Source organism: Bos indicus, chromosome 12, assembly GCF_029378745.1.
Source record: "Bos indicus isolate NIAB-ARS_2022 breed Sahiwal x Tharparkar chromosome 12, NIAB-ARS_B.indTharparkar_mat_pri_1.0, whole genome shotgun sequence".
NCBI lineage: Eukaryota > Metazoa > Chordata > Mammalia > Artiodactyla > Bovidae > Bos > Bos indicus.
This window is the reverse complement of record NC_091771.1, coordinates 34284178-34296179: the sequence shown is the minus strand read 5'-3', so window position 1 is coordinate 34296179 and position 12002 is coordinate 34284178. Positions and strand designations below refer to the sequence as shown.

Sequence of the window (12002 nt, the reverse complement as noted above, 5' to 3'; positions counted from 1 at the left end):
GATGTGGCAGATCTAAAGAACAGAAAGTAAATTAGTGGCCGTCGAGGGCTAGTGGCTGGGGAAGATTGAGAAGAATGGGGTGTGGTTGCCAAGGAAGCAGAGTTTCTTTTCTAGAGTGGTGAAGATGTTCTAAAATAGTCCACAGAATGTGTCCATGAATGCTCCGTGAATGTGTCGATACTAAAGATTGTTTACTTTAAAGGGATGGAATACATGGTATGTGAATTATATCTCAATAATCTACTCTGTTTTTTAATGAATTTTTATTTCTTGACTGTGCTGCACAGCATGTGAGAGCTGTTCCTGACCAGGGATCGAACCCATGCCCCTGCATTGGAGGTGCAGAGTCTTAACCACTGGATCACCAGGGATGTCCCTAGTCTGTTATTAAAAAAAAAGTAGTGTAATCTCAGAAGGCACTGATACCTGTTGAGTATCATTATGCCGAGTTTTGACCTTGTGCAAATCTAATGCAGGGATAGAAACTGAACACCTGTCTTATCTCTGTTGCTGTCCTGACAAAACCGAGTCTGTGCGCTTCTGCCCTCTTTACTGGGGTCGGGCGTCAGGGCAGGGGGAAGAGGAGTCCCCGGGGGCTGCTGCCCAAGGTGGGCAGTGCCTGGAGACCCAGGACTCGCTGTTTGTGGGACTGGGGGGACCCCAGGTGTGAGCTGCTGGACCGTGAGAGGATCCAGCCTCCCCCGAGCCTCCTCCCAGACGTGCTTCTTCATCTTCCACCAAATTTGCTGCCACCTGAAACCACAGCTTTAGTTTCCGCAATGTTTGCTCATCCTGTAAATAAATGCTTCCGTGCGGGAAGGTTAGAAATGAGTAGATATTTGAATAGTGTTTCATCGTTTATTTATACGATTAGTTTAAAATTACATCCTTTCTAAGCCAGCATGAAGGTATGGGGCAGGCAACAATTACAGAGTGACTTGTACACAGGTCTTCCTGGGTGTGTTCAAAGTGCTCACCCAGCTTGACTGTGTTTGTGTGAAAGAGGCAAATAGTTCACACGTGCTTTACAGACAGGAAAATTAAGGTGCAAAGGAAATAAACAGGGATGTCCCTGGTGGTCCAGCGGTGAAGACTCTGTGCTTCCAATGCAGGAGGCCTGGGTTTGATCCATAGTCAGGGAACTAGATCCCACATGCTACAACTAAGATACGGTGTACTCAAATAAGTAAATATTTTTTAAAAAGAAAGAAAATAAATGAATTGCATATTACCTCCAGAAAAATGCCAAGATCAGGCATAAGGTGGGCATTTTTATTCCTGCTGCCATGCCCAGCTTCTGCAGCCATGGTCTTACTGGGATAAGGACCTGACTGTGGGCTTGGCCCCTCTAAACCCTGGCATGGAGAGTCTGTCCTCCGGGTACAATTTGACCAACCAGGGAAAGTCAGTGCCCTTGTTCACAAGTATGGTCGTGGCTTCCAGCCAGTTACTTAATTTCTCTGACATCAATTCTTCTCACCTATAAAAATGTCATCCATCTAATAGAGACTTCCCTGGTGGTTCAGTGGTTAAGGCTTAGCCTTCTAGCGCAGGGGTCAATCCCTGGTCAGGGAACTAAAATCCCACAGGCCTTGTGGCCAAAAAACCAAAACATGAAACAGAAGCAATATTGAAATGAATTTGACAAAGACTAAAAATGGTCCACATCAAAAACAAAAACAAACCTCTTTAAGATAAATAAGTCAATTATGTAAAAATCAAGTCTATGGTTTTTCCAATGGTCATGTATGGATGTGAGAGTTGGACTGTGAAGAAAGCTGAACACAGAAGAATTGATGCTTTTGAACTGTGGTGTTGGAGAAGACTCTTGAGAGTCCCTTGGACTGCAAGGAGATCCCCATCCTAAAGGAGACCAGTCCTGGGTGTTCATTGGAAGGACTGGTGCTGAGGCTGAAACTCCAATGCTTTCGCCACCTCATGCGAAGAGTTGACTCATTGGAAAAGACCCTGATACTGGGAGGGACTGGGGGCAGGAGGAGAAGGATGAGAGGATGAGATGGCTGGATGGCATCACCGACTCAATGCACATGAGTTTGGGTGAACTCCGGGAGTTGGTGATGGACAGGGAGGCCTGGCATGCTGCAATTAATGGGGTTGCAAAGAGTTGGACGCGACTGAGCAACTGAACTGAACTGACGTATATATCATGTAGTAATGCTACCAACCTGTAGCATTGTTGGAAGGGTTAAGAATAGAGCTAATGTCCAGAGCCTGGCAGAGTGCGTAGGGCACAGTAAGCACTAAACACATCACAGACATTACTGTCAGTTAATGCTGTGCAGGGCCTGTGAAAGCTTTGCAAAAGGGGCCACATGGCCTCCAGCCCCGGCCCCACCCACCTTTCTCTGCTGAGGGGGCCTGGGGCCCTGCCCTGGAAGAGGAACCCACGTGGCCAGTTCTTTGCTGCTTTTAGTAACCGGGATGGCTGACATTTTCCAAGCACTCTGTACCGATTCGATGATTAATCACCAGACCACTCTGTGAAGAAGGGATTAGCATCACCCCTTCCTCGCAAAGGACGTTTTTGTTGTTCTCGTCAGTCTCAGTCGTGTCTGCCTCTTTGTGGCCCCATGGACTGCAGCACTCCTGGCTCCCCTGTCCTTCTCAAACTCATGTCCTTTGTGTTAGTGATGCCATCCAACCATCTCATCCTCTGTCATCCCCCTCTCCTCCTGCCCTCAATCTTTCCCAGCATCAGAGTCTTTTCTAGTGAGTCAGCTGTTTGTATCAGGTGGCCAACTTGTTGGAGCTTCAGCATCAGTCCTTCCAATGAATATTCAGGGTTGATTTCCTTTAGGATTGACTGGTTTGATCTCCTTGCAGTCCAAGGGACTCTTGAGAGTCTTCTCCAACCCCATTATACAAAAGCATCAATTCTACAGTGCTCAGCCTTCTTTATGTTCCAACTCTCTCATCTGTAGATGACTAATGGAAAAACAGTAGGTTGCTGCTAAGCTAAGTCACTTCGTCATGTCCGACTCTGTGTGACCCCATAGACGGCAGCCCATGAGGCTCTTCCGTCCCTGGGATTCTCCAGGCAAGAACGCTGGAGTGGGTTGCCATTTCCTTCTCCAATGCATGAAAGTGAAAAGTGAAAGTGAAGTCGCTCAGTCGTGCCCGACTCTTAGAGACCCCATGGACTGCAGCGCACCAGGCTCCTCCGTCCATGGGATTTTACAGGCAAGAGTACTGGAGTGGGGTGCCATCGCCTTCTCCGAAACCATAGCTTAGGAATTATTTAACTCTGGATATCAACCCCTTATCAGATATATGGTTTGCAAATAAATTTTCCCATAGTATAGGTTGCCTTTTCATTCTTTTCGTTGTCTCAATTTTTTTTTAACTTCCGAAGAAACTGTTACTAAAATTCAAAAGTCTTTTTTTCTTTTTTTGGTTGTGACATTTTTAACCACTTGGTTGAGGTACGATTGACTGAAGCTGTACATATCTATTATATACCGCTCCATGAGTGTGGTAATAAGTACATATCACATCAATAGTATCCTTTGATATACAAAAGTCCCAGATTTAATATACTCCCTGTCTAATTTTGCTTTTGTTGCCCATTTATTATATGCCTTTTGATGTCGTATCCAAGAAATTATTACCAGATGTTGTCATGAAACTTCTCCTGTATTTTCTTTTAGGAATTTACAATCTGGGGTCTTATGTTTAGGTCTTTAATTCATTTTGAATTAATTTTTTATTTGGTGTATAATCAGGATAAAACTTCAGTTTTTTGAATGTGGCAATGTAGTTTCCCAGCACCTTTTGTTGAAGAGACTGTCCCAGATCCATTCATTAGACCAAATGTTCAGACTCATCCAGTACTTGCTTAACCTTCCGTTTTCATTTGACTGTGAAGATCTGCGTCACTGATTGTAGTATGGTGACTTTCCACCACAATTTAATAAAAAAAATTTTCTTTTGGAATTTATAAAGTACAAATCAAAGAACAAAGTTGGAGGAGTCACACTTCCTGATATCAGAACACATTACAAACTCCAGTTTTCAGTACAGTGTGATGCTGGCATAAATGCAGACACGCAGAACAGAACAGAGAGCCCAGAAGGGAACACGCACATGCATGGTCAGACGATTTTCTGCAAGCTTCTACAAGGAAGTGTGACTCCTCCAACTTTGTTCTTTGACTTTTACCTTATAAATTCCAAAAGAAATATTTTTTTATCACATTGTGGTGGCAAGTCACCATATTATGATCAGATCTTCACAATCAATTGAAAATGGAAGGTTGAGCAGGTACTGGATGAGTCTGAACATTTGGTCTAATTATCTAGTTTTAATGCAGATTTTGCTTCAACCACAAATCATGCAGATTTGCTAAATAATCCAGTTCCACAAAATAATTGCATCTACCTGTCTCTATAAACTTGATCTGTAGTTTATTCTCCATATCACTATTTTTGTCATGGAAAGGTCGGAAAATGCATGTGTATATACATACATCTATCATGAATACGTATGTATGTATATAAAACTCACTGGAATCCCCACCATTTAGAAATAATCATTATTAATATTTGGTGTATAATATACCAAGCTATTTACAATGCACCTTTACACACATAAATGTCTTTAGCTGCATTGATAAATAAATAATCTGAAAGAATCTATACCAAAGTGTATGTTTGTGCAAATTAGAATTATATTATTCACAATTCATTTTCAGTTAATGGTATTTCATGAACTGAAAAAAAAAAATAGGTACGTAGACCTGCATTGTGGTTTCTAAAGGCCCCCTTGTATTCCACAGTCTTGGGTCCACCACGGCTGAGGTCACATCTGCTGTTGGGTATGGGCCAGGCCTCTTGGGTTTTTTTCTTTTATAAGCAATGCTGTGGTTTCTCTATTTACATCCAATTTCCCCCAATTGATTATTTTTTGAGGATAAATTTCAAAACATGAAATTACTGGATAGGATGTAAACTGTTCTATTGAGTTCTGAAGGCCTGTTGCTAAATTGCCCTGTAAAGCAGCGGTTTGTATTCCCACTGCACACGTGTGCCCGTTTGCCTAGGTGCGTGCCAACAGGTGCCCAGTTTTCTAATTCAAAACAGTATATTTTCATTGCAGTTTGCACTTGCTTGTTAGTAATGAGGTTAAACATTTTAATGTGAAAATTATTTAAAGTGCTTAATTTAATCATCTTTTCCCTCTTAGCTCAGTTGGTAAAGAATCCCCTGCAATGCAGGAAACCCTGGTTCGATTCCTGGGTCAGGAAGATCCGCTGGAGAAGGGATAGGCTACCCACACCAATATTCTTGGGCTTCCCTTGTGGCTCAGCTGGTCAAGAATCTGCCTGCAATGCGGGAGACCTGGGTTCAATCCCTGGGTTGGGAAGACCCCCTGGAGAGGGGAAAGGCTCCCCACTCCAGTATTCTGGCCTGGAAAATTCCATGGACTGTATAGTCCTTGGGTTCGCAAAGAGTCGGACACAACTGAGCAACTTTTTAAATTATGAAATTTTAAAATTATGGTATGTTCTTTGGAACATTAATGTTCTTTGCATGTTTTTCAGTTGCCAGATTTACTTTTATAGAAATGTATTTATTTACTTATTTTAATTTATGTTTGGCTGCACTGGTCGTTGTTGCTGTGTGCGGGCTGTCTCTAATTTCAACAAGTGTTAATAGTTGTAGCCCCGGGGCTTTGTTGCTCCGAAGCACGTGGGATCTTGCCAGAGTAGGGATCAAACCCATGTCTCCTGCATTGGCAGGCATATTCTTAACCACTGGACCATCAGAGATGTCCCATGTTTACTATCATCATAATGATTTTTAAGTTATAGACAATACTGTGAACTATTTTCCAGTTTTCTTCTGCCCACGAATTATGTTGACGATTTGTTTTTGCTCTTCAGATGTCTCTAGTATTTGTGCATGCATGTGTGTGTGAGTGTGTTTATGTGTGTGTGTGTTCAAAACTGTTAATCTCTTCTATTCCGGTTCCTGGATTTCTTCTCATTTCTGGAAAGGTGTCCCCGTATCAAGATTGTACAAGTATCTGCCTACATTTTCCTGGTGTTCCTATGGTTTGAATGGCATTTTGGTTTCTGAATTTCAAAGGTTAAAAACTAGCCCTGCATAAGGTATTTTGTCATTTAAACAACAATAGAAACATCCAGATTTCATATTCCCTCTTGGCGCCCCCCCACCTCGATGTACAAAAGTGGGGCTGAGTAGAATCTACAAAGTCACATTGAGTGAATTGTCATTTCTTAAGTGTCCACAGCATGCTCAGAGTGCTTTCTAAAGTTGTGCCGGTCTAAAATATACTGTAACGTTTAAGCCTTTGAGAACCTTTTTTGAACATAGAACTGGTAATGGAGACTGGCAGTAATTTATGACAGAAATCTGTTTGCTGCATCTGTGAGCTGAGATGAAAAAAGCAACACAAAGATTATTCTCCTTTCTCTTCTAGGTTTTACAGAAAGACAAAACTTGTTGGTTTTCAAGACATGGAGTGTGTGCCTTGTGGAGACCCTCCACCCCCCTACGAGCCGCACTGTGAGTCATGCCCTGCACACAGAGAGGGGCTCTGGGCCTTTGTAAAAGCTTTCTCCAGTTGGCAGATGGAACACAGTCTCTCTCTACTGCTGGCTTAGAGGGTACAGTCTTTTGTCAGGTGTCCAGCAGGACAGAAAGCCCTTTTGTGTGTGTCTCAGTCAGCAAACTGCATCCACTGATTGGAACCTCGAAGGGAAACACAGACATGTTGCTACTCCCGTTCCCTCCAGACTCTGATCTTTCAGTCCAGATGATGACTCGGACAACTCCAGTTAACTAGGGGTCCAGATTCTGCCTGATGTGTCCTGTCTTTGTGCTGTGGCCCCCTGAGTCTGTGCATTTCCCTTCCTGGTCTCTAGACCATGGACAGAGGAGCCTGGTGGCTACAGTCCATGGGGTTGCAAAACAAGAGAAAACTCATTTGCATGTTGGTAGAGAGAATATTAACGAGTTAAACTTTCTGGCCATGTTGTTTCTTAGATATAAAGGTATTTGTTACAGGTTATCCACCTGCATTGATTTTGATTAGGAAAGAGAGGCTGCTGACTTGTCTTAATCCTAAATATAAATCTGGCCGGTGAAAACCCCTCCGGGAGATGGTGAAGGACAGGGAGGCCTGGCGTGCTGCAGGCCATGGGGTTGCAAAGAGTCAGACACGACTGAGTGACTGAATGACAATAGCAATGAAAACCCACTATCAAGGGGACAGGAGAGAAGTCAGGATGGGCGCCCCACCACCCCCCAGGTGTGCTCGGGGTGGGCTTGTCTGTGCTGAGGAGGGCTTTCCTGAGCTGGGGGGCAGCAAGGTCCAGGAAGGGGGTCGGAGGAGGAGACTGTGCTCAAATGGGTGTTGCTCTTTCCTTTCGGGGAGCATAATACAGACATTTATTTATTTAGGGATTACTTTGATGTAATTCTCCATGCCCAGGATCTGACCTCTTACTTCTTTTCATGGCAGAAGCCCCCTTAAATTAATTGAAATTTACTGCATTATTTGATAAAGTCGCATGGTATTTTTGTTTCCGAGAATACTATGGAATTTTGAAGTCCCTATTATTATGTCCTTTACCAAAGTGCATTCCTTTCTACGTTTGAAGTGACAGGAAGGCCAAGGGCTTGACTCTTTTATAGAAATGCTGCTGACCCCTCTCTTTGTAATAGGTAAATGTTCACCAAATAATTCATTGCATTTAACAGATGCAGTATTGAATGTCTGTTCTGTGTGAGTCACAGTTGGTTTTACTTAATTTTCTCAGGGTCTCATCATCAGCTCACAGTCATCAGTGTGAACACTGGTCCAGAGAGGTTAATGACTCTCCGCTGTTGGCTGATAATTGGCAACCTCGGGTCTAACTCCAGACACTATGTTCTCCCCCGCACGCCCTGCTGTCTCTGTGCAGTCCCCAGGCATCCAGTTGATCCCCTGTTGGCTAATGTCATCCATTCCATGTTGACTTTTTCTTGTATTATTTGCTTTACTGTTTGTCGTCTAAGGAAAACTCTAAAAGTCCAGCTTAGGAGAGGTGCTCCATAGCTCAGAAAAGGACATGTCCTCTTGCCAGTTAGAATGGCACAGCTACCAAGTAAAGTGGGTCAGACAGAGAAGGAGAAATACCATATGACGTCCCTTATATGCAAAATCTAAAGAGAAATGATACAAATGAACATATTACAAAATAGAAACAGACTCACAGACTTAGAGAATGAGTTTACAGTTGCCGGGCATGAACGAGAGTATGGGAAGAAGGGATCATTAGGGAGTTAGGGATGGACATATACACACACGGGCCTTGGTGGCCCTACTGTGTAGCACGCGGAACTCTGCCCGATGTTAATATGGCAGCCTGGATGGGAGTGGAGTTTGGGGGAGGATGGATACATGTGTATATGTGGCTGAGTCCCTTTGCTGTCCACACCTGAAATTATCACAACACTGTTAATTGGCTATACCCCAATATAAAGTTAAAAGTTAAAATGAGGCAGCAGCCTGGTCTTGCCTATGGCTCAGCTCAGCCATCATTCTGTCCAGGAGGCAAAGATTATCCCCTTCATCCAAAACTATCAGAAAAAGATTTAGTGAAGAAATTGATATTGCCCATAGAGTTAGAAAGGCCTAGGTTTTTTTTTTTTTCCTTTAATTTATTGGTCTTAGATTTAATGTGATCTAGTCATGTTTGAGGCACTGGAGTTGTTTGCCTTTGGGGAATCTGGCTAAGCTTGGACATCATAAATTAGCCTTTAAGCATAGATTTCACATTTAACTTTTAATGTTTTGTAAAGCCCTAAGTAAGTGATCATTTGAAAAGAAAATTGGCTACATATATATATATATATATATATATAAAATATTTCTCTAGTATGAGACTTTTTAGAAAGCAAAGAAAAAAATAAAATTTTTTTCCAAGCCAGAAATGCAGCGCACACAGCTAATAGCTTTTCAAATTGTGAAACAGCTGTCTGGTGGTCTTTAGTGAGCCTTAATCCTTATCTCTTTAAAGGAATGTTTGCTGCATTTGGCACAGTTCTTGGGAATAATTCCAGAACGCGGCTAATCTCTTCAGAAGAGTTCTCGAGGTCTTTGGGGAAAATTATGTAAGGCGCCTCATGTTTTCATTTCTCCTGCTTCAGGCTTTTGCACTCATCCACGAACAATTGCTTCTTTAGTGACTTTCCCAGAGGCGTTCCTGTGTTATAGACTCAAAGCGTGAAGTTGGTGGCCTCTGGGAAGCTCCCTGCAGAGACAGGCTCCATTTCAGGGGTGCATGTGGTGCTGGGGGACTGGACTCCCCAGACCAGGAGCAGCCCCTGCTCGAGACCCCAGGTAGCCCTGGGGTCTGGGGACCGCAGCCCCCGCAGCAGGAGGTTCCCTGTGGCTACTCTTTCAGCCTGCAGGCTCTGCTTAGGCCTCCTGGCCTCCCCACGCTCTCAGCGGGCTCCTGGGATGTGTGCTTGCCCCTTCAGGCTCCTGAAGGAGCAAATCCAGCAGGTGCAGGTGAACACCATCGTCCTGGGAGCTCCGCCTTTCCTGCCTGCCTGCTGAACAAATACTTGGGTGTCTACGAGGTGCGAACCCACCATGGGGCAGACATGGGCGCAGCCCTTCCTGGAGCTCACAGTGCAGGGGGCGAGCTGTCAGGCCACTCAGACGCCACACACCTGGATGCACCTGGTGACAGTCAGTCCCACCTGGGAGGACCCTCGGCTCTAAGGTGATGGTGCAGGAGCCGCAGGGAGGGTGGCCCCAGCTGTGACCCGGGAGTCAACCAGGGGAGGGAAAGCCCGAAGAGGGGGACGCCAGGAAGGAGAGTGTTCCGTGGCGTGGGGTGCTGACTGTGGTCCAGCCAGCCAACACTGGCAGTGCCTGTGGACTCGGTCCCTGAGAAGCCTTCGATGGCTGTTTCAATGAGTGACGGAAATGGGGCCCAGGCTACGGGGACATAGGAGGCTGTACAAGGGAAGGAGGGAGCTGACGGTAGGTCACTCGGTCCAGAGCCTGCCTCGACAGTGACTGTGGGGAGCGTAGTCAGGGGAGGGGTCTCCTCCTCACGGGAGAGGAACGCCTGTTTGCAGGTTAAAGGGAACGATCTAGTTGAGACAGGCTGACTGTTTTATCTGAGAGGACAAGAGAATGGTGTCACGTAAGGTCTGTTGAAGGATCCAGAGAAGGGTTGCCCTCTGGTGGAGGCGGTGCCTGCTCCATGCCCCTCCAGGGCAGGGGCAGGCGAAAACCCAGGCATGTGCATCCAGTGGCCGGCAAGGGGCTCTCCTGTGAGGCTCTGTGTGTGTGTGGAGCACAAAGCACCACTCTCCCGGGTGAGACTGGACCCAGGGCCTCAGAGACTGGGCCAGCACGGACGTCTGAGGTTCTGTCATCGAGAGTGGAGGGGATAGGGGAGAAAACAGTGGGCTCCCGGGAGCACCAAGGGTCCAGCTGGATCAGTGGTCATGGTGAGCCTTGTTTTCGTCTCCTGTGATGTCTATAGGGGCCTCTGTGCCACAAGACGTACCTAAACTGTGCCTGAAATGTGCAGCTTATGGTTGTTGTCGTTTAGCTGCTCAGTTATGTCCCACTCTTTGCCACCCTGTGGACTGCAGCACGCCAGACTTCCCTGTCCTTCATTATCTCTTGGAGTTTGCTCAAACTCATGTTCATTGAGTCAGTGATGCCATCCAACCATCTCATCCTCTGTCGTCCCCTTCTCCTCCCACCTTCAATCTTTCCCAGCATCAGGGTCTTTTCCAATGAGTTGGCTCTTTGCATCAGGTGGCCCAAGTATTGGAGCTTCAGCTTCAGCTTCAGCATCGTCCTTCCAGTGAATATTCAGGGTTGATTTCCTTTAGGATTAAAGTCCTTTAAAAGGATAACTGTCTGTGTTAATAACATGAGAATAATTTTAAAGGAATATAAATACATTTTATTTAAAAAAAATTTTTTATTGGAGGCTAATTGCTTTACAGTGTTGAGATTGTCTCTGCCATACATAAACTCAGATCATTCATAGTTATATATATGTATATATATATATATATATATCCCCCACCTTGAGGCTCCCTCCCCTCACCCCGTGCCACCACTCTGGGTCATCACAGAGTGCCAGGCTGGGCTCCCTGTGTTACACAGGAGCTTCCAGCTAGGTATTTCTTTTTCACATGGTAGTGTATTTATGTTGGGCTTCCCAGGTGGCACTACTGGTAAACAGCCCACCTGCCAATGCAGGAGATGAAGAGATGAAGGTTTGACCCAGGGTCAGGAAGATCCCTTGGAGGAAGGCATGGCACCCCACTCCAGTATTCTTGCCTGGAGAATCCCATAGACAGAGGAGTCATGGGGTTTAGCAGAGGCTGTGGCTCAGAGACCAGCAGTGAGTGTGGGAACCTGGACGGGGCATAAGGAGAGATGGAGGGAACTTCAGCTGTCTGTTCTCCGCAGCTCAGATTTGTGACCAAGAGTGTCTCGGTGGCAGTGTCTCTCTGAAGCATGTACCTGCATTCCTTATAAACTGATTTAGAAAACTAGAAGGAAGTTTCTATCCAAACCCCTGCCTTCCGACTGTGTATATTGGCCCAGTCTTAAGTCCTCAGACCCTGGCATCCAAAAGCAGCCAAGGGTGGGGCACAGCCTGGAACCAGCGAGAAGTCTGGGCACCCTTTCCTCTGCCCCATGGCCCAAAGCACCGTGCCCGCAGCCCAGCCAATATGAGCTTTAAGCTCCCTGCCCCTGAAGAATGGTGGGTGTGTGAACCTTCATTCACGCCCAGGCTCTGCCTTGGACCACAGATGTCGCCTCGGGCAAGTCAGCTCACCACTTTGAGCCTCCCCTTGCCCCTCCGGAAATAGGGATAACCGTGCCATGTTGGCAGAGGGGAGATAGATGCAAACAGGATCGCGTCCAGGAGCACCAGCCTTCTTCCCAGCGATGACTGCACCTGGCCTGCCATGCCGCGGCCCCGCCCG

At 45.7% G+C, this 12002-nt stretch overlaps 1 protein-coding gene across 3 annotated transcripts in view; it reads left to right on the top strand.

Moving 5' to 3' along the window:
• The window catches only part of TNFRSF19 (TNF receptor superfamily member 19), a 91135-nt gene that overhangs the window by 45801 nt on the left and 33332 nt on the right, over positions 1–12002 (top strand). For all 3 annotated transcript variants that reach the window (XM_019971502.2, XM_070800282.1, XM_070800281.1), the window contains exon 5: positions 6463–6548. In XM_019971502.2, coding sequence (XP_019827061.2) covers positions 6463–6548 — 86 coding nt within the window. The remainder of the gene's footprint in view (positions 1–6462; positions 6549–12002) is intronic.